At 37.2% G+C, this 20,221-nt stretch overlaps 1 protein-coding gene and 1 pseudogene across 2 annotated transcripts in view; one reads left to right on the top strand and one right to left on the bottom strand.

The window, feature by feature from the left end:
• The window catches only part of DSC2 (desmocollin 2), a 37,589-nt gene extending 27,134 nt beyond the window's left edge, over positions 1–10,455 (top strand). Inside the window, exons 12-17 of one of the 2 annotated variants that reach the window (XM_005586976.5) lie at positions 1,620–1,844; positions 4,628–4,864; positions 5,592–5,716; positions 7,295–7,552; positions 8,105–8,150; positions 8,237–10,455. In XM_005586976.5, coding sequence (XP_005587033.3) covers positions 1,620–1,844; positions 4,628–4,864; positions 5,592–5,716; positions 7,295–7,552; positions 8,105–8,140 — 881 coding nt within the window. In that variant the 3' untranslated portion in view covers positions 8,141–8,150; positions 8,237–10,455. The remainder of the gene's footprint in view (positions 1–1,619; positions 1,845–4,627; positions 4,865–5,591; positions 5,717–7,294; positions 7,553–8,104; positions 8,151–8,236) is intronic. The other variant, XM_005586975.4, reaches the window with a different exon arrangement.
• On the bottom strand, positions 3,871–3,983 carry LOC123570126 (small nucleolar RNA U13; annotated as a pseudogene).
• Positions 10,456–20,221: the final 9,766 nt, after the last annotated feature.

The following is a 20,221-nucleotide window of genomic DNA, read 5'->3' on the forward strand; positions in this document are numbered from 1 at the left end:
TTCAGAGATGTCTTGCATAGAATAAATTAATCTTTTGACTGGTGCTTTTGTTGGCTTTCCTTCTTCCTGTTAATCTTGATTATCTGGGAATTTTAGTTTGCAGGCTTATATTAAATGAGAAGTGTTTGCTTTGCTTTCCGTTTTTGTTTTTTCCCTCTCTCCCACTTTGCCCTTATTAACTACTAGTCCTTTAGTTGCCTTCACCTGCTCTTTTTCTGTGGCCCATGGTTTAGAACCAGTTCTTAACTTGGTGGCCTAGTGTTCCTGACCCGTGATGACGCTGGCTGTATCATGAATCTAATCGCTGTGCTGCAGGTGCTCTGGCTGAGGTTGTGACTTCAGGGCTGTGCTCAGATCTCTGAGCTTCCCGAGGTTGGCAGCTTCATATAAGACACAGCCCAGGCAGTGGGTGGCGCGGGGTTTTTTAATTCTCTTTTCCACCTGTAGTGTCGAAAGCCTTCTTTTGAAACAGAAAGAATGAGTGATTTAGAGACAGAACTCCTGGGCTTGTGTTCGGCCTCAGACTTCATAACTGCATTACTAATTAGTGGCATGGCTCCATGGCTGTTTCATCTTTGAATCCCCCAGATTTTCCAATGCAGTTCTTTATATAAAGTAGTTATCCTGTAAGTTTCTTTCTTTCTTTTCTCTTTTCTTTTCTTTTTTTTTGTTTTGAGACAGAGTTTCACTTCTGTTGCCCAGGCTGGAGTGCAGTGTCATGATCTCTGCTCACGGCAACCTCCACCTCCTGGTTCAAGCGATTCTCCTGCCTCAACCTCCCGAGTAGCTGAGATTATAGGCATGTGCCACCATGCCTGGCTAATTTTGTCTTTTTAGTAGAGATGGTGGTTTCTCCATGTTGGTCAGGCTGGTTTCGAACTCCCGACCTCAGGTGATCTGCCCGCCTCGGCTTCCCAAAGTGCTGGGATTACAGGCGTGAGTCACCACGCCCCACCTATCCTGTAAGTTTCTATTGAATATACAGATAGATGAATTACTTAGGCTACACCCCACAGTGATTATTTCAGTTTTCAAGTAATTTTCTTCTCCTAGAGTCTTCCGCCCTTCGAATATTCCCATGTACTATTTTTGTTACAATCTTTCAAATATATAACTTTAATTTCTTTGCTCCAAAACCTAAGTGCTACCTATTTATCCAACAAACTCTAAGCTCCCTAGTCTGGCTTTCAAAGACCCTTAGCTCCTGCTCCGTGTCAGCTTCCACCGGTCTACCTTTCCTGTCATTGTCTCCAGATCATGGGTGTGTTTAACGTGCGTTTCCATGTCCTTGAATTTCCTTGTGCTTTTAAATATGTCAGAAGTGTCCTCGTTCATACTCTCTTCCTTCCTCTTCTCACAAATCAGCCAAAACTTGCCTCTAATAAAATGCAGTAATAATTTAGCGAATGAATAAACACATCTTAATAGCAGTCATTGTGCAACCCATATGAAAGTAATATTTTTCCTTTAGTATTCCCTGAGGACATAGCTTGTGACTGCTTATCATTGTAACTTATACATCATAGGTGCTTAATACATATTTTTCAATGTTTTCAGTGCATAATTTTGTGGTGAAAACTCAAAACATAAAAAAAGTATTTTTATTTTCATTTATCTAGCAGGGAGAACATGTACAGGGACACTGGGCATTATACTTCAAGACGTGAATGATAACGGCCCATTCATACCTAAGAAGACAGTGATCATCTGCAAACCCACCATGTCATCTGCGGAGATTGTTGCAGTTGATCCTGATGAGCCCATCAATGGCCCACCTTTTGACTTTAGTCTGGAGAGTTCTACTTCAGACGTACAGAGAATGTGGAGACTGAACAAAATTAATGGTATATATTTTTGAAAATTACTTTGTCCTTTTCAACATCAGGGTGTCTGCAATACTATTTTTTTTTGTATGAAATAGGAGAAAATTCACCATGTGGGAACCACCAATGAAAGTTTCTCAGTTTTTGTGTGTTGGGAGTAGGTCTCTCTAGTGTGTCTCTAATCCTATGCTGAGATTCCCTTAGATGTGTTGTGAATTCTCACTCCCACTCCAAACACACACAGACACACACACACACACTCACACACACTCTCTCTCTCTTAGACTGGGTCTAATGCAATCACTTCCTAACTTGTGTACCTCCCATTGGCATAGGTTTCTTTATAGTTTCCTAGGTCATAAGGGAGTCCTCAGATGTTACTGGTTGGCTCTCCAGAAAGCAGACCCTGAGACAGGGCATCTCAAGCAGAATGATGACTAAGGAATTTGCTTGGGATCAGTAGTTTTGAAAGGAGGAGAAGTAGGATTAGACAAAAAGAGAAGTTGAGCTGCAGCACAAGCCAAATGACAACCTTGGTGAACCCCAGGGGATGTCTGAGCTAAATGGGCCTTCAGAGTGGTGCTGAATCAGTCCCCTATTCTCTCTTATTGCTCCATCACTGTATGTGGGCTGCCCATGGCAAAAAGGCACAATCACGGAAGGTGCTGATGGCCTCCCAAGCAGCTGGGATGTAAGTCCTTCATTGAAAAGGGATCTGATATACCCCACAGTGTCCACCACATTCTCTCTCCTCTCTGCCACTGTATTGACTTCTGACTATTTCGTATCTATTGTATTCTCCTTGGGATTCTCCCCTAACTTGGTTCCCCATCTGTACTTTTGTCTTTAGCCCAGAAGGATCTACAGTGATAAGTATGGCAAAAATGAAGGCAACCTGTCTACATTATCACCACTGCCTCACTCCCTAGTCGTCCCTTAACTCTTCAGCATGTTCCCCATCTCCCGCTCACACTGCCTATGGACCGTGGCATCATGGTCTACCAGCTTTCGTGACTGTAGAACCACTGAATGGGGCTTGCTTTTCAAATGCCCTTGAATGTTTTTCAGCCCCATGCTTTGAGTGAATATCTCTCAATTTCCTGTTATGACAAATTAGAAAAGAAAGGTTGGGAGGGAACGTAAAGGGAGAACAGGATGAGGAAAGAAAAATGAAGACTTGTAGAAATAAGCTAAGCTACTATGTCTTGGATCCTGCTCTGTGAACTAACAGGATTTTCAGCTTTTTAAACAATATTCTGGGGGGGGTGTGTGTGTGTGTTTGTGTGTGTGTGTGTCTCAGGGGGGTTATCAGTTTATTTTGGGGTTGGGAGGAAGAATTAACTTTATTCTTAGATTTTTTTTTTCTTTTCTACTTATGTCATGATATTCATTTTTAAATAGTGTTGATAGAAGGTGGACACTTTTTTCCCAATAGTCTTACTTAGCAAAATAAAACTTTGGCAGCTGTATGTTTGTCAAAATCTTTCTTATTTTAAAGATTTACTTGTCTGGGTAATCATTTGTAAGCTTGGGAAACACCCAACTTTTAAGAAGAACATACCCCAGAGAGGCTTTGAAGTCAGATAAGCTTAGTGTCAAATGCTGGCTCTCCACTGTTTGTTAGTTATGTAAATCTGACCATGCTATCTTTTGTCTTTGAGCATCAATTTACTCAAAAGGGATTATTTGGAGGAGTAAATGAGATAATGCATGTAATACATCATGGCACATTAGGAATTATAAGTTTTGGTTTTGCTAGTCTCATTATAATTTCTTACACAATAGACTTAATGGGTTAACTGTGGCTTCTCTTAAAATTGACTTAATTCAATGTGTTTTTACCCAGGCACTCAAATTTGTATTTAGAGCTTCAAATACTATGCAGAAAATAAGAATGTCATGCTGGGAAGTTATGTGAGAGAGGGATTATTCTATGGCACCAGGTATCTGCATTTAGAGTAGTAGTATATCTAGTCTCCAAAACCAAGATTGTGTTGACTTCTAAAATTTTTTTAGTTTTTATTATTTTTTTCTTCTTCTAAATTCATGTCATACAGGTAATGCACTGATGTTGTAATAAGGTTTGAGAGAGGTGCGTCTAACACATGAGCGTAAAAACCCTATCATCATGCTTATGCACCATAAAAGCCATAAAAGAATCGGTATGAGCTTTTGGTTCTAGATATTTTCTAGCCTTTATCTAAGAAAACTACATCAAAACTAAGACATGTGCAGTTGGTCCCTTCATCCTTTAGGACCAGGAGATACAGCTCCAGCTGTGTGACTCATGACCTGCTAATGTAGTCACTGTCAGGGGTGTTCTAAGTTGTCAGAATCAGTCTCTGACAGTAAGTCACAAGGATTTATGTTTATTTGGCACAATTTTTGAAAACAAAGTAAAGGAAAACATCCAGAATTTCAGATTATTACTTCAATGAAGCATGTGTAAAAGCAAATGTATACTCACTGCTTTAATTAAATATATTCAAGATATGGTAGAAACTATTAATAAGTCTATTAGTTACGAAAGGAAGGATTTGTTTACAGACAAATAAAATATATTATTACAAGAGCCAAAAGACTTTAAGAGGCAGCATAGACAAATTTTTATATGCAATATATTTGCAATGGGTATAGATTGGAACTACTCTATCCATTCACATTTAGCATCTTCTAGTAGCTGTGCCATCCCATCAGGAATATCTGTTTCTAGGAAAACATAACTATCAGATAATGAGTTATTTATGCTCAGAAGAAATCAGTGACATTGTATAATGCTTGGTTTTATTTATTTATGTTTTCAGATACAGCAGCACGTCTTTCCTATCAGAATGACCCTGCATTTGGCTCATATGTAGTACCTATAACAGTGAGAGATAGACTTGGCATGTCTAGTGTCACTTCATTGGATGTTGTACTGTGTGACTGCATTACCGAAAATGACTGCACACGTCGTGCAGATCCAAGGATTGGCGGTGGAGGAGTACAACTTGGAAAGTGGGCCATCCTTGCAATATTGTTGGGCATAGCATTGCTCTTTTGTAAGTCCTAAGTCTTTTCTTAAATTCAAATAATACCCTTTAAAGTAACTTTGAAGACACTTTTTGTTTTTTGAGACAGTCCAGGCTGGAGTGCAGTGGTGTGATCTCAACTCACTGCACCCTCCGCCTCCAGATTTCAGTGATTCTCATGCCTCAGCTTCCTGAGTAGCTGGGATTACAGGTGTGCGCCACCATGCCCAGCTCATTTTTTCTACTTTTAGTAGAGATGGATTTCACTGTGTTGGCCAGGCCAGTTTCTAACTCCTGGCCTCAAGTGATCTGCCCACCTCGGCCTCTCAAAGTGCTGGGATTACAGGCGTGAACCAGCATGCCTGGCAACTTTCAAGACACATTCTAAGAATCAGTGCTATTTCCTATAGCTGATCATTTGCATGTAGCTGCATTTTTATTTAATATATAAATATATTTAATTTACATATTTTAAGTGCATTTATGTATAGTTCTAGTGTCTTCCCAGTTATCATAGACATAAAATTCAATGCAGAAACAGAACATGTAACATAATTATAGCATATCTGTTTAAAAGTTTAAATAGCATATCTATTTAAACTTTTCTATTGTATACTGCTTTGACATAAGCAATCCCAGGAAAGCTGTCTCCTTTTAATATGCACTTTTTAATTTATGATTTATCTGTGTATTAACCATTGTACATAACATAAGTTTATTTTATGATAAACTCACGTATATTTCTTTCTTCCTCCAGGCATCCTGTTTACGCTAGTCTGTGGGGCTTCTGGGATATCTAAACAACCGAAAGTAATTCCTGATGATTTAGCCCAGCAGAACCTAATTGTATCAAACACAGAAGCTCCTGGAGATGACAAAGTGGTAAGTAATCTGGGTTTTTAAATAAATACAAAGGATGAATTTGCTTATAATGCATATTCCTTCTAAACTTATCTTTTCTCATAAAAGTTCTTTTGGTATCAGGCAATTTACCATAGAATGTCATGGGTCCCCTGAAACAGATAAAATGACTTTGATTTACATGGCGATATATGGTATTTAAATTTGACCATAGTGTGTTACTAAATGGTGAAAATGCTTTAATATGTCATTGTTATTTCTACTTCAAATGATTCATGGTTTCAACTTTAAGCCTCGTCTTTTGTATGTATTTCAACTGCTGTTTGTGCTGTAAAAATGCTGCTTTTAATTATTCACGGTTCACCAACATGGTTTTACACTTTTTCTGGCAACAATAAAATCACCACAAGCTTTGATCATCGTGGGAAGAACTTTAATAGATTCTTTCTGGCTCTAATATGGGTTAGGAAAGAGCCTGAGGCCAAATATATGAAATAGCAATGCTAGCAAGTGGCCATTTCTCCAACTTTGCTTTCTACCTCAGTATGTGGAAGAGGAACAAGTAAATACCCTATAAGAAGTATAATTGATGACTAGGGCAAGAAAGATTTAAAAAACAAAAGCATGACAGTATCCAGGAAGGTACTGAAAAACAAAAATTTAAATAATGTTAGAGTTTCCAGAAACACAATGTAAATAACTAGTGGCCAAAGCTTTAGCGTTCTCGTTATTTTCCCTGCCTAGTTTATTCATACATATTTAGATGGCAAGGGTTTATTATTGCAGTCAAGATTTTTATGGCAATTATAGTTTTATTCTTTTTGATGTAGTTGAAGTGTAACTGGACTAGATACTAAATGGAAATATTGATCATTACTTCTGTTTCTGCTTTAGTCAGGTAAAAAGGAATTAATTTAAACTAAGCGGAGTAAGTATATGTGAGACAACAGTGTTTATTTTGAGGTGTGAGATGTAGAAGGATTGAAGAATTAAAGTTGTACAGTTTTCTAAGAGGCTTTTTTTTTTTTTTGTTTTGAGACAAGGTCTGACTCTGTCGCCAAGGCTGGAGTGCAGTGGCACAATCACAGCTCACTGCAAACTCTGCCTTCCAGGTTCAAGCGATTCTTGTGGCTTAGCCTCCCGAGTAGCTGGGATTACAGGTGCCTACTGCCATGCCCAGCTGATTTTTGTATTTTTAGTAGAGACGGAGTTCCACCATGTTGGCAAGGCTGGTCTTGAATTCCTGTTTTCAAGTGATCTGCCCGCCTCGGCCTCCCAAAGTGCTGGAATTACAGGCATAAGCCACCACACTGGGCAGGTATTCTAAGAGATTTTTAAAGAAGGAATATACATCAAGCTTCTTAATTTATCTCCAGGTACCAACCACTTGACAGTTTGCTTGTGTGGCTACTACATTAAATTACGGGATTTCCATAGTTGGGTACACAGGATTGACAAAATAGATTTAGTTCCTGCTCTCAGAGAGCTTATCTTCTAGCACACACACACAAAAATGGCATTATCTGCTTGATGTTGTTCTTTTTCATAATTTTTTGTTTCTCTCTGTATTATCCCTAATGTAAATTGTTTTCATTTCAGTATTCTGCGAATGGCTTCACAACCCAAACTGTGGGTGCTTCTGCTCAGGGAGTTTGTGGCACCATGGGATCAGGAGTCAAAAATGGAGGTCAGGAGACCATCGAAATGGTGAAAGGAGGACATCAGACCTTGGAATCCTGCCGGGGGGCTGGGCACCATCACACCCTGGACTCCTGCAAGGGAGGACACACGGAGGTGGACAACTGCAGATACACTTACTCGGAGTGGCACAGTTTCACTCAGCCCCGTCTCGGTGAAGTGAGTTTTCCTAAGTGGCCTACAATCTATTTTAATTTCTTTTAAACTTTATAAATAACTAACTGGATGCTGACCATAATTTTCAATTAATTATGAATCTACTAATTCTACTAATTGAAAGCTATTATTTTTCCTCAATTTTGATTTAGTTATATTCAGATTTAAGTGGTTATTTACTTTCCCTCGTATTTTTTTTTTAATTGAAAGAATTACTTAAATAGTGTGTGATGATATTTAAATTACTGTCTCATGGCTTTGTCGTAATATTTCCCATCTGACAACTTGTGCCTTAGAAACCAAAAATGTGGTACCAGCAAGACCAGCATGTACCATCACTGTGTCTGTCTGGGAAGATCTGAGCCTACATCAATTTGTCTTCAGTTTAATGGATGCATGTCACTTTCAGCTAAAATGTTGAAAGGGAAAATAATGACTATGTAAAATGAACACCTGTATACTTGCTGCCACATGCGTGACTTTTAGAAACATGCTATACTGAATTTATAGTGTGATGTATGAAACAGACCAATCATGTGCATTTTTTATGTGTAGGAATCCGTTAGAGGACACACTCTGATTAAAAATTAAACAATGAAAGGTAAATCAAAGCAATTACTTTTATGTTAGTACGTTTTGGTGTTTAAAATAATAATAATAAAAACGTTGTGTTTTTCCCCTCGGCAGAAAGTGTATCTGTGTAATCAAGATGAAAATCACAAGCATGCCCAAGACTACGTCCTGACCTACAACTATGAAGGAAGAGGATCGGTGGCTGGGTCTGTAGGGTGTTGCAGTGAACGACAAGAAGAAGATGGGCTTGAATTTTTGGATAATTTGGAGCCCAAATTTAGGACACTAGCAGAAGCATGCATGAAGAGATGAGTGTGTCCTAATAAGTCTATGAAAGCCAGTGGCTTTGTGACTTTTTAAAAAATGACAAACCAAGAATTTGTTAAAACGGCAGATGCTATTTGTGGGGATTTTTCTCTCATTATTTGGATAGAATCTCTTTGGTCAAATGCACATTTACAGAGAGACACTATAAACAAGTACACAAATTTTTTAATTTTTACGTATTTTTAAATTATCTTCCATCCAAGGAGATCTACAGATAAAGTACCTTATTTGTTACATTTGGGTATAATGACAACAGCCAATTTATAGTGCAATAAAATGTAATTAATTCAAGTCCATATTATAGACTATTTGAAGCACAACCTAATGCAAAATTGTAGAGACCTTGCTTTAACATTTTCTCCGGTTAATTACATGTTCATGCGGTGCTTGGAAACTGTTGTTTTCCTAAACATCTAAGTGTGTAGACTGCATTCTTGCTATTATTTAATTCTTGTACTATGGCCTTTTTCATAGTGCAAAGGGAGATTTCTAGCGAGGCACTGACTATTATTGCAATTTCATTTTGGTGGAGTTTAGTTTTAGGTTTTATTGTATATAAAATCCTGCACTGAATCTATGTCTCCTCGTTACCTGCTTTTGCCAGTGAAATGTAAGTTTTAAAATACTTTCAGAATGTATTTTTAGTACTGCAAGTTTTTGGTCTTTAAAATGTCAAGTAGCATCTCTCTCTTTCTCTTGTTCTGTTTCTCTCTCCTGTTTTTTTTTTTTTTTTTTTTTTTTTGATTTCTATATGGGCTAAAGAATCCAAATATTTTAAAAATCTGTCTCTCTTCTCTCATAAAGTGAATTATTCCTTTTTTTGTTTTATGTAAGTGTATATATTCTGTTTTTTCTTGAAATCATTGTAATGTTAACTTTGTTGTTTCAAATATCTTGGTGATTGCTTCATTATCTCTTCAACAAAGAACGTTTAATTTTGCCATTGAAACTGTAGAACTACGTCATGCTTTTATTAGAAGCAATGCTCTATATTAACAACAGGATGGTGTAATTAGAATTGGAATGTGGATATTTACTGTATGACAACACATTTACAGTTCTTTAATGCAAGGATGTAGTTTAAAAATGCAAAGTAGTGATGGTTTTTGAAATAAGCTTTAAAATACAGGGATCTTGAAAGCTCCCTGGGGTAACTATTTTATAACTTAGATAAAATGGCTAGTCATATCTATGTGTGTGAAAAGTTATTTTTTTAATATTTTAAGATTACAATTTTAACAAATATAGAAATGAGCCAAACTATTTAAATTTTAAAACAGTAAGACAAAATGAAACTTAATACCCAACAAATTCCAGTCCAGGTTTCATGACTTACTTTAGTCAATGAATTTTCTAGGTATACTAAACATATGGACATTTTAAATGTGTTTCTAATATTTGTGATTATCTATAATGTGCCTGTCTTGAGTTCACAAGATTGGGTTATAACAATTATTTGGAAGATTAACATTGGGTAATTATTTGATGACCAGCTTATCTTATCAGTAGTTGTATTGCTGATCAGGCAAAAATAGTTTCCCAAAGTTGTTTTTAATAAACTATTTACAAAATTCTTATATATTGCTAGTCATGATAAAGTAAATTAAGCAGTTTTTAAAACTTAGTGTGAGTTTGTTAATCACAGGTCTGATATGAGTTTAAGGGATTTTACACTTTCTGAGTTAGAGAAGTAAGACTCCTTCCTTAGATTCCTGTTATACATTTTTTAAAATGTAAAGTTTGTTTTGGAGACATTTTCAGTGCATTGTTATTGCCATATTTATATAATATGACTGTTCTAAAGACTGTGATGCCATGGGGTATTGGTTAAGTTGCCTGCTTTCTCTTTGTCCATTTTCATCATTTTAAAATGGGGGATAATAGCAGAACTTGTTTCCTAGGGCCATTGTAAGTCACTTGAATAAAAAATAGTTTTGAAGCATGAGAGTCATACGGAGTGGTCCACCTAAAAGGCACTCCTGATAATAATAAATGATTTTAAACAAGTCACATGTACAACTCATTTCATGTTAACAAGAAGTCAATTAAGAAAATAAGATACTGAAAAGATTTTTCTTTTCACCGTAGAACATGTCTCTTCATAATGATCACCTGATGACTGGGTCTTAGATGTTCAGTTTTCCAGAATACGTAGTGCAAAGATTGCTAAGGCATTCGCATGGGATTGCCTAGGCTGAAACACTGTGAAACTATTAGGTTCAAATTGGATGAAAAGCAGAACATCTGCTTCTTAAAATGGGCACTGAGTCTAACACCCTGTGAAAATTATGTGTATTTTAGATTCTCCCTGTCAATCCCTTCCTCAGCTTCTTCCCTAGCTGTCCAGCTAAACATTAGCAGTCACTTGCCTGGGAGGTCGTGGCTGTTTGGCAGTCGTCATAGTAACCCTAAGTGCTAAGACTTCCGAGTAAGCATCTTGATGCAAATCCCGGCTCTATCGTTACCAGCTGTGGGATTTGAGAAGTCACAAGCTTTCTGTGCTTAGTTTCCTTACTTGTAGGACCTGTACTGAGGAGGGTAGAGGAGTCTACTTGACAGGGCTTGGTCAGAGTTAATCCATGAAAAGAGTTGGCATAGAGTTAGCACTCAATCATGTACCTTAGCCACTGCTATTGTTCTATGAGAAGAAAATGCCTGAGTTGGGAATAATTGTAGCTTCAGTCTCCACTCTGCTTTACTGCTGACGTCTTGCCACGATGCTCTTATTCATCTTTCCCAGAAGCCTGACTAGTATTTCACCAGTGATGGCCTTTGGGAATTTCATGGCTCATAGTAGCTTCCAGGTCTCTCATTTGTAGTATTCAGGAAGTTACATAGCCAGAAGTCAGTGTGATGAATCTTGATGCTTAACTGAAAAGGCAAGTAAAATGCTCAAGGAGGCAAAATAATAAAGAGTTTCCCAAAGAAATGGCTGGTGCTTCTTCAGCAAATGGAAAGCAACAAGATCTTCTGTTCCGTGCAGTGTGTGTTTGGGGGCTCCTGGTAATCATCACTTTTTCTTTATTCCTATCTTAAGACATTTTATCTTGGATCTCAGTTCTGTTTTGCCAAATCTGACTTTGACTACAGGCTTCCCTTTTGTCTCCATCTCCATTCCTGGACTCCAGATTGAAGTCTTGACCACTGACTTTGCTCTGGTCAGCCCCTTTAGTACCATCCTCCAAATAAAATGCTTTCCCTTCTTTGTGCCTAGAATCATCATGTTTTCTACCTCCTTAAATACTCAAAGTCCTAAGAAGTTACCTGATACCCATATAAACCTACAGCTCTTATATCAGCTCTCCTGCGAGCTCCTTGTTAACCTAGCATTTTAAACTCATGCAAAAAGAAAAACACTTACTACCAAACCAAATCAGGTTCTCCTGCGTTACTTAAACAATGGTGCCCTTCTTCTACTTACTTAGGCTTGAAACAGAGAATCCTTGGTTTCTCTCTCTTCTTTGCATAGCATCCTCTATTGGTTGCCAAAAACTGCCATACTTTTGAGAATTGTAAATACAATTTCATTCATTAAATACTTGGTTTGTACTGTAGTCATTTGATGCCTTCCCAGTGCAGTCATATGTAGCCTTTTAAAACAGAGACTAGAAGGACTGTGCTTCTATGAGAAAGTGCAAGATGAATCAGCTACTCTCCCCACCCACACCCTTGAATGCAAGTCAAGACACAGTGGACGTAAGGAGTGGGCTAATGCCTGTAAAACACATCACACGATGCCCGGCACACAGTAAGTGCATAATGCATGTTTGTTTTTTTTTTTTTTTGAGATGAAGTCTTGCCCGTTGCCCAGGCTGGAGTGCAGTGGCGCGATCTCAGTGCACTGCAAGCCCCGCCTTCCGGGTTCACGCCATTCTCCTGCCTCAGCCTCCCGAGTAGCTGTGACTACAGGTGCCCGCCACCACGCCCGGCTGATTTTTTGTGTATTTTTAGTAGAGACGGGGTTTCACCGTATTAGTCAGGATGGTCTCAATCTCCTGACCTCGTGATCCTCCCGCCTCGGCCTCCCAAAGTGCTGGGATTACAGGCTTGAGCCACCGCGCCCGGCCCAAAATGCATGTTTTTAAAAAGCTTCAGATGACTTGAAAGAACTGCAGGACACTGGTGAATGTACTTCTGCTTCTGCTACTCCCAATCCAAGCGTTCATGAGGTTGAGGTGTACCCTATGTCAGCTGTTCTCACTCTTCACTTCATCCCTGATCAATATTCCCCCCACCAGTACCCCAGATTAAATCTTCAGCATCACTTAGCTCCAGTGGTGTTTGTGCTGGGAAATTTCTTTCCTCTTCTCTCTTTTCAAGGGCCACCAAAGAGCAGATGTGATCATGCCATTCTCCTGCCTAAATAAATTCTAAACACAAAAATCACATTTAAATACAGATGCTTCTTGACTTATGGTGGGGTTACATCCTGATAAACTCATGGTAAATTGAAAATACTATAAATCAAAAGAACATTTTCCATTTGCCGTATTTTCAACTTAAAATAAGCTTATTGGGATGTAATCTCATAAGTGTAGGAGCACACTGAATGCATATTTCTTTGACACCATCATAAAGTAGAAATATCATAAATCAAACCATGTTAAGTTGGGGGCCTTCTGTACTAATTTCCCCAATCTCCTTGTATCCCTCACTTCTCAATTTGTGCCTTGCTCATGATTAGTTCTCTTTTTACGATGTCTTTACTCATTATCTCTTTCTTTGTAAAAATATGACTTTTTGAGGATCTAGTACAAACACTACCTCCTAGACATTTGTGTGTCTAGAGCATATTGCTGTCAAGTTTTCATCTATAGGTTTATGTGTGTGTGTTTCTTTTCTGTCTTGTAGGACAGTAAGGACCAAGAAAAGTGTTCACAATTGCATGCCTATCCAACTCTGGCCGTTAATTTTTTTTTTCTTTTTTTTTGAGACGGAATCTCACTCTGTCACCTAGGCTGGAGTGCAGTGGCACGATCATGGCTCACTGCGACCTCTGCCTCCCAGGCTCAAGTGATTCTTCTGCCTCAGCCTCCTGAGTATCTAGGATTACAGGCTCCTGGTTAACCACCATGCCTGGTTAATTTTTGTACTTTTAGCAGAGACAGGGTTTCACTATGTTGGCCAGGCTGGTCTTGAACTCCTGACCTCAAGTGATCTATCTGCCTCCCAAAGTGCTGGGTTTACAGGCATAAGCCACTGAGCCCAGCCAAATTTCGATTCATCAAATTGAATTGCCCAGGTCATAAAGGAAAAAAGAAAGAATAAAAGTTAGGTTTTTTATTCTCAGCACATATTAGTTTTCTGTGGCATAAATTTTACATTATACACATGATGTATATTAGATTCTGCACTGAATTCTTTTTTTTCTCATGAGACATTGAGTGACTAGAACATCAATCATTTGCATTCACAACTTAATACAGGAAAATGAAGTGTTGAGGTTTTGGAATCCCTTCTTCTCCCTTGGGATAGTGAGAGTGGCAGACAGAAGGGTTAGGGTCTGAGTATTGTGCTTCAGGCCAGCTCAAATCCTACCACCAATAATTGCACGAACCCACTTGTAGCCACCAATAATTGCCTCATATTGAAATGCAACCCCCAAGGGTTCTCATCTGTCTTCTTGACCACTGTGTGCCTAACATATAGAGTAGTAGACAATATATTTGGTGTGTGATGAATAAATGGATGAATGAATAAATGCACATGTGTATTAGATACCTGAATAAGATCAGACTGCAGTGTTGCCTAAAGAATTCTTTTTCTCAACTTGAAACTTTTTAACCAATGTGAAAATTATATTTGTGACTGTCACTTCATCACTGCCAAGTTCAAACACTGTAATGATTTTTTTTTTTAACCAAAAGGCCTCTCTCTAACCACCTGAGGAAAAGCAATTAAAAACCACTTATGTTTAGAAATTCAAGAAATGCTTCTTATAAGTTTGCCAAAATTCCCATTAGTTATTTATAAAATGTTATAAGTCAGGCCTTCCCTCAAAAAAAAATCTTGAGAAACCACAAAGCAAAGAGAGTGGCATGCATCTATGAGCTTCTTCCATGTTAGGCTGGGAGAACATTCTGTAACAGGAAACCACCGTGCTCATGTGTGCCCTGAGAGAGAAGAAAATCTTCACACAAGAAGTAGAGAATAGGGAAAGAAATGCATAGCAATGAACCTCAGAGGCAACACCTATATTTGTTGTGAGCTGATAACGTCACTTGGAAGATAACACATAAGAGGTAGTTCCCAGCCCTGCTCGTCTCATGTAGGACACGTAGGACAAACCTATGTGTTTTGCTTTCTGGGGAGAGGGTATCAGTTGTATGCCTCCCTTTATTATTTCCTCTTCACCAGTTCTGGTTTTCTAGGTTTGAGGACTGAAATCCTGAGAAGTAGGATCTGATCTTCCCTCCAAGAAGCTCTTCTGTCCCCACCTGTCCCTGTGTTCTTTACCCCATCAATAGCTAAGGAGCAGAACCTATCACTTTTTCTTAAATGTTTTAAATTAAGCAAATAGATACATTATGAGGCTGCATTTTAAACTTTAGATTTTCAAATAAGACATGCAATATAGAGTCTTAAGGTAAAACAAAAGAGCATAATGCTAAAAAACAGGCAACAAAAAGGAAGCTAGAGCTTTGAACTAGCTAGTTAGGTAAACAGAGCACTTTGATCGTATTTTTAAAAAACACACACACCCTAAATCTTGTTTTATAGAGGAATTTTACTGTGTCATGGATTTGGAGCATATTCTTTACTTCTCAAGCCATTTGGTTTATCCTAAATTCTAGATATATGTGAGACTAAAGAAGAGATTACTCACTGATGTGCCTCCACATGGAGTGATAGTTGGTGCATGGGAAATGACAAGGGCTGTTTTGTTTCATTCTCTATTCCCTTTGTGACTGTACCTTTGTATCCCTACAGAAAATCTGGGCATAGCTGAGAGGTTAGAATTGTGGAGTTTCTGCTAGCCACCTCTCTTCTGTTTACTTATTTTGTTAGGATTCAAGGGAGAGGACAGACCAGAACACTCACTGCTTTTCGGTTAACAAATATTAAGGCAAACTTGCTGATATATTTGCTTGTATAATTTTTAGAGTGTGTTTCACTGACCATCAGCATCAGAATCACTCCTGGTGTTGCTGAAATCCTCATGAATCAGAGTGACAGGAGTAACAGGCTGGTAGGGGAAAAGTATAGAAGCCTTCACTTTTTAATGCATTTCCTAGGTCATTTTTTCATACTCTAAAGTTTGACAATCATTGATAGGATTTTAATAACTGGGTTTATTGATTATTTGGTGGTTTATGAAACTTAAGTATTTTAAGTTTGCTTTTTCATATAAAACATTAAGCAAAATGCTAGAAATGTACCAAAGAGTTGAAACACATTGATTAGTAAAACTCCACAATGTCTGTAAACTAAGCATTGCAGAAAGTACGTTGTTCCCCATGGTTTCTATTTTCTACATAGATGTGAACTAGAGAAATACTCTTAAGGTAGGATCAAGCCACATAGAAAACATTTAATAAAAAGTAACAAATTTTGCCACATAAATGCTGCTAGTCAAGAAGATGTATGCAAAGTAAGTTGCATATATTTTTAAAAATCAGAATTGTCAAATCTCCAGACATAGATAGAGCTAGAAAGGTCAACAGCAGGTGGAACAGGTGACTGTCCAGAAGGCAGCAACTGTTTGGCATCACTGTGCTGTTATGTGGGACCTGTGTCGGGTTGGGTAACAGATCATGCTCACTGACTGTGGTGGCCAGGAGCTTCAGAGGGGCCTGTGAATCACGGATGGGGGATGAGGGTAGAGACGAGACTTTTCAGTTTAAGGAGTGTTCCCCTGGGAACAGGGCCAATTGGAAAACTCCCAGGCACCAAGGACGTGAGATAACTCATAGGGAATGAGAGGCTCAGAAAGCCAGAGATGAAAGGAGTGGAGGGTGTCAATATACACAGATGTGATGCAGAGTTACCAATGAAATCAGGTAAAAGGGATTTATCCAAAAGAAGTAAGAGAATAGTATAAAGATTCTACTCACATGCAAGGATGTTTGTCTCAGTGGCATTAAATATGTGAATAATTGAAAATAAACTAAATGTCTCGTGACAGGGAAGTAATTAAATGATGTATGATACATTACTGTGATACCATGTACCATAATTGAGGACAATGGAAACAACGATCACACAGACTTCCTAGTCAGAAAGACGTGGATCCAAATCTCAGCTTTGTTTTTGCTGTGTTACCTTGGGAAATCACAGAAATCTCAAATTTCTAGCATATAAAATAAAGGCAAATTAGGAATAAATTATATAATTCACATAAAGATCCTAGCTTACTGCTTGACTCATCAGTATATCAATAAGCAGCAGCTATCACTGTTGTGATATGATGATGGAATATCATGCAATCATTTTATTTTGAACACTTTAATTAAATGGGAAAAGACATAAAATATAGTAGTATTTTAAAACTGGGATATTATAATTATTATATTATATTAAATTATTATAATCTCACATTTAATTAAATATGAGACTATCTGTAATACACTAAGATACTGAATGATAAATCCTTGATGAAGGAAATATGTATTATTTGTGTGTTTCCAAGTTTTCATTTTACCACAAGCATTTATTATTTATAAAACTGAGGGAAAAGTTCATATAAATGAAATACAGGGCAAGAAAAAACTCATAGGCTTTAGGATTTGGGGAGCTTACAGACCTGTGAAGAAAAGACTTCTCATCTTAGCTTTAATAAGTAAAGTTTACACTGAACATATTATATTCACAGTAAATGATTAAATTGAAAACAAAAAGAAAATACTGTGTCATCTCACATTATCAAAATTGAGTACATTCATGTTCTTTTGGTCTTAAAATTTTACTTTAACACACTTAGGATTTGTCATCAGTAATTTGTTATGCACTATCTAGACTAAAAATAGGTATTAATTTATTAGAATTGTCAAATGAAATATTTCAAGCAAAGTTTGCTTAATGGAAACAACTTTAAGCCAATTAAATATGTTCACTTTTTAGCAAGCTAAGCTGCTCCCTATTTCTCCTGTAGTAGACACAATTAAAGTTAATCTTTGCACAGTGAATTGCATTTCTATGCAATATAACATAGCAGTCTGGGATGGAACCTGAATTTTGGATCCCTTGGGACCCAACAGGCAAGGTTCAGATCTGGGATCTACCACAAACCATCTGTGTAACCCGAACCTCCCTAGTCTTCAGTTTTCTCATCTGCTTTACAAAATTGCTAGAACATAGTTTTATGTAAATGTTAGGTGTTAAAATTTATTTGGTATCTACTATTTGTTAGATATGGCCTCTGCTCTCAAAAATATGTAGTCCCAGAAATGATACAAAATGTTCACAGAGATGTATTAATAAGTGCCACAAGAAATCTGTAATGGAATGTTCTTACAAATATTAAGTGTGCACACACACACGTGTGTGTGTGTGTGTGATCCTTTTTTAGCAAGAGAAGTCTCAATCCTTTCACATTTTGATCACTACAGCATTCCTTTGGAATCAACAGCAAGTATCCTCCTGTGGGGAGACAGGTATCCTGTGAGTTTCTCTTATCATTCAGGAAAGAAAGCTGTTAAAAGCTTACTCATTTTAAAATTTTAAACAGGTTATTTACCTTATTATAATAAACAAATTTTTATTGGGAATTTACCTTATTATAATAAACAAAATCCATTTCATTTCTTGTTGAACATTGTTCTGGCAGGCAGCTTAAGTTATTTATTAAATAAATAAATTGAGTCCTTTTGAAGCTTCTTAAGTTTTCTTAGGGCAGGTTTGGTGGAGACTTTGGGGCTAACTTATGTCCTACGCTAAGGGGTGGCTCCACCAAATGTCCAGAGTTTTCAGAGGAAAATCTTTCATTTCCACTGCCTCAAACTTCAATAAGCTTGCTACTCACCGAGATGCCTTATGTGCATGGGACTTTCTGTGGAAAACAAGAAATGGAGGCTGTATTTCACACTTGGGGTGATGCAGTGTGCTGCAGTGCTCTGTAGGAATATGTAGCAGAAAATTGAGCTAATCAAGAGGGAGGAAGAGATCAGAGTGGTGTGTAGGCAGAAAACTACGACAGGCTATCTAGAATACCTAGACAGTCTAAGAGCACTCTAATATCCTTCCACACAGGGAATGGGACACAGCCTATTTCATCTGAATCTGAATTATAGGATTAACACAAGTGAGCACTTGGAAAAGGAACTTCAGGCAATACTTCTAGTAGTTAATAACCATCTTTACCATACTAGTAATACTGCAGCAGATGAAATTAACATTTTAAAGGCAATAAGATGTTTATTTTTTCCACTATAACTCTCCCTTTCTGTAAAAATTTCCTATTAGAAGAGCTGATTCAGGTTTAGTGAAGTTCAAAGTCCTACTTATTCCAGTTTGAAGGTCAGTCTCAGTGTGGTGTGATATCTGAAAGAAATACAAACCTAAACCCAAAAGTTTTAAAAACACGATGCCATTGCCAGATGTCTTCTAGTAAGAAAACTAGCAGAAAAACACAGAGTTAATAATGTGTTTCTAGCAGGAAAACACAAAGTTAATACACTTATGTCATAGCAAAGCTTCTGAAAGGCAACAGAAGACAAATTTGGTTATCTTGGGAGTGTGAGAGAATGTATTGGAAGAATATCAGAAGTTTACAGATTCGATAGGTGTACAGTGAAATAGGAAGCAGAAACAATAGATACTGTCTTATAATGAGGGCAATACAGATAATCTCCTATTTTAGTTGTCCTCATTATGGCGGTTGAAGTTTCTTTGCAAAAATGAAAGAAACAGAAATCCCAAATACCAGTCATTTTCAGTTATGCTAATGCAATTCTTATCTCACACAAAATTTTTATATAATCATCGGTTAATTTAAATTCCTCTTTGTGGCCTAACACATAGAAATCTTATGAGGATATATATGATTATAAGAACACTTCTACATAATAAAAATAATCCTGAGACCCTCTATATGGTTGATGGATTCATAGTCTCACAAGGCTGTAAAAAATAAGGTCAAAGCAATGAAATAATTTGGATGCTTTCTTGGAGACCAGAGCAAGATTTAACTTGCAGATACCACTTCATTTTCTACAGTTATAATTAGATATGCTATTTCTTGCAAGAATAACATTAATAATTTAAACCCTGCCAATACATTTTAGGTTTAAGCAGAAAAGAAAAACAAAATGAAACACTTTCAGTTTTAATCATTTTTTTTATTAAAACATTAACATTTCTAAATGTTCTTTAAGAGAAAGGGATTGGGGATTAGGCATTTGTGCCCTCTGCATTAAAATATCTTTCATCTTGGAACAGCATATTTAAATAATGTTCTAAAGCTTTTGAAAAAGCAGACTGGAAAACTAGATTCATTATGTTGCACCTAGTTGTCTTCTTAGCATTCTAAAACAATGCTAAGATAAAACAACACTATAGATGAACTTTCATATTTTCTTTTATTTAACAATGACAACGATGTTGCTCTAAAACTAAAAGTATGTTACTTTGGCTGAATAGCCAAGAAATAATAAGCAAAATTCAAGACTCAATGATAGCAATTAATGTATCTCAGTTGCCTTACTGATACCTTATTATTTTTATCTACTTCATATTTTTAAATTTCCTAAACCTTCTTTTTCAAAAGTAGGTGGGGCATGAACATTGATTAAATACACAAAATGCTTGTCTACTCTCTTCTATTATGTTAATGCC

Source organism: Macaca fascicularis, chromosome 18, assembly GCF_037993035.2.
Source record: "Macaca fascicularis isolate 582-1 chromosome 18, T2T-MFA8v1.1".
In the NCBI taxonomy this organism is placed as follows: domain Eukaryota; kingdom Metazoa; phylum Chordata; class Mammalia; order Primates; family Cercopithecidae; genus Macaca; species Macaca fascicularis.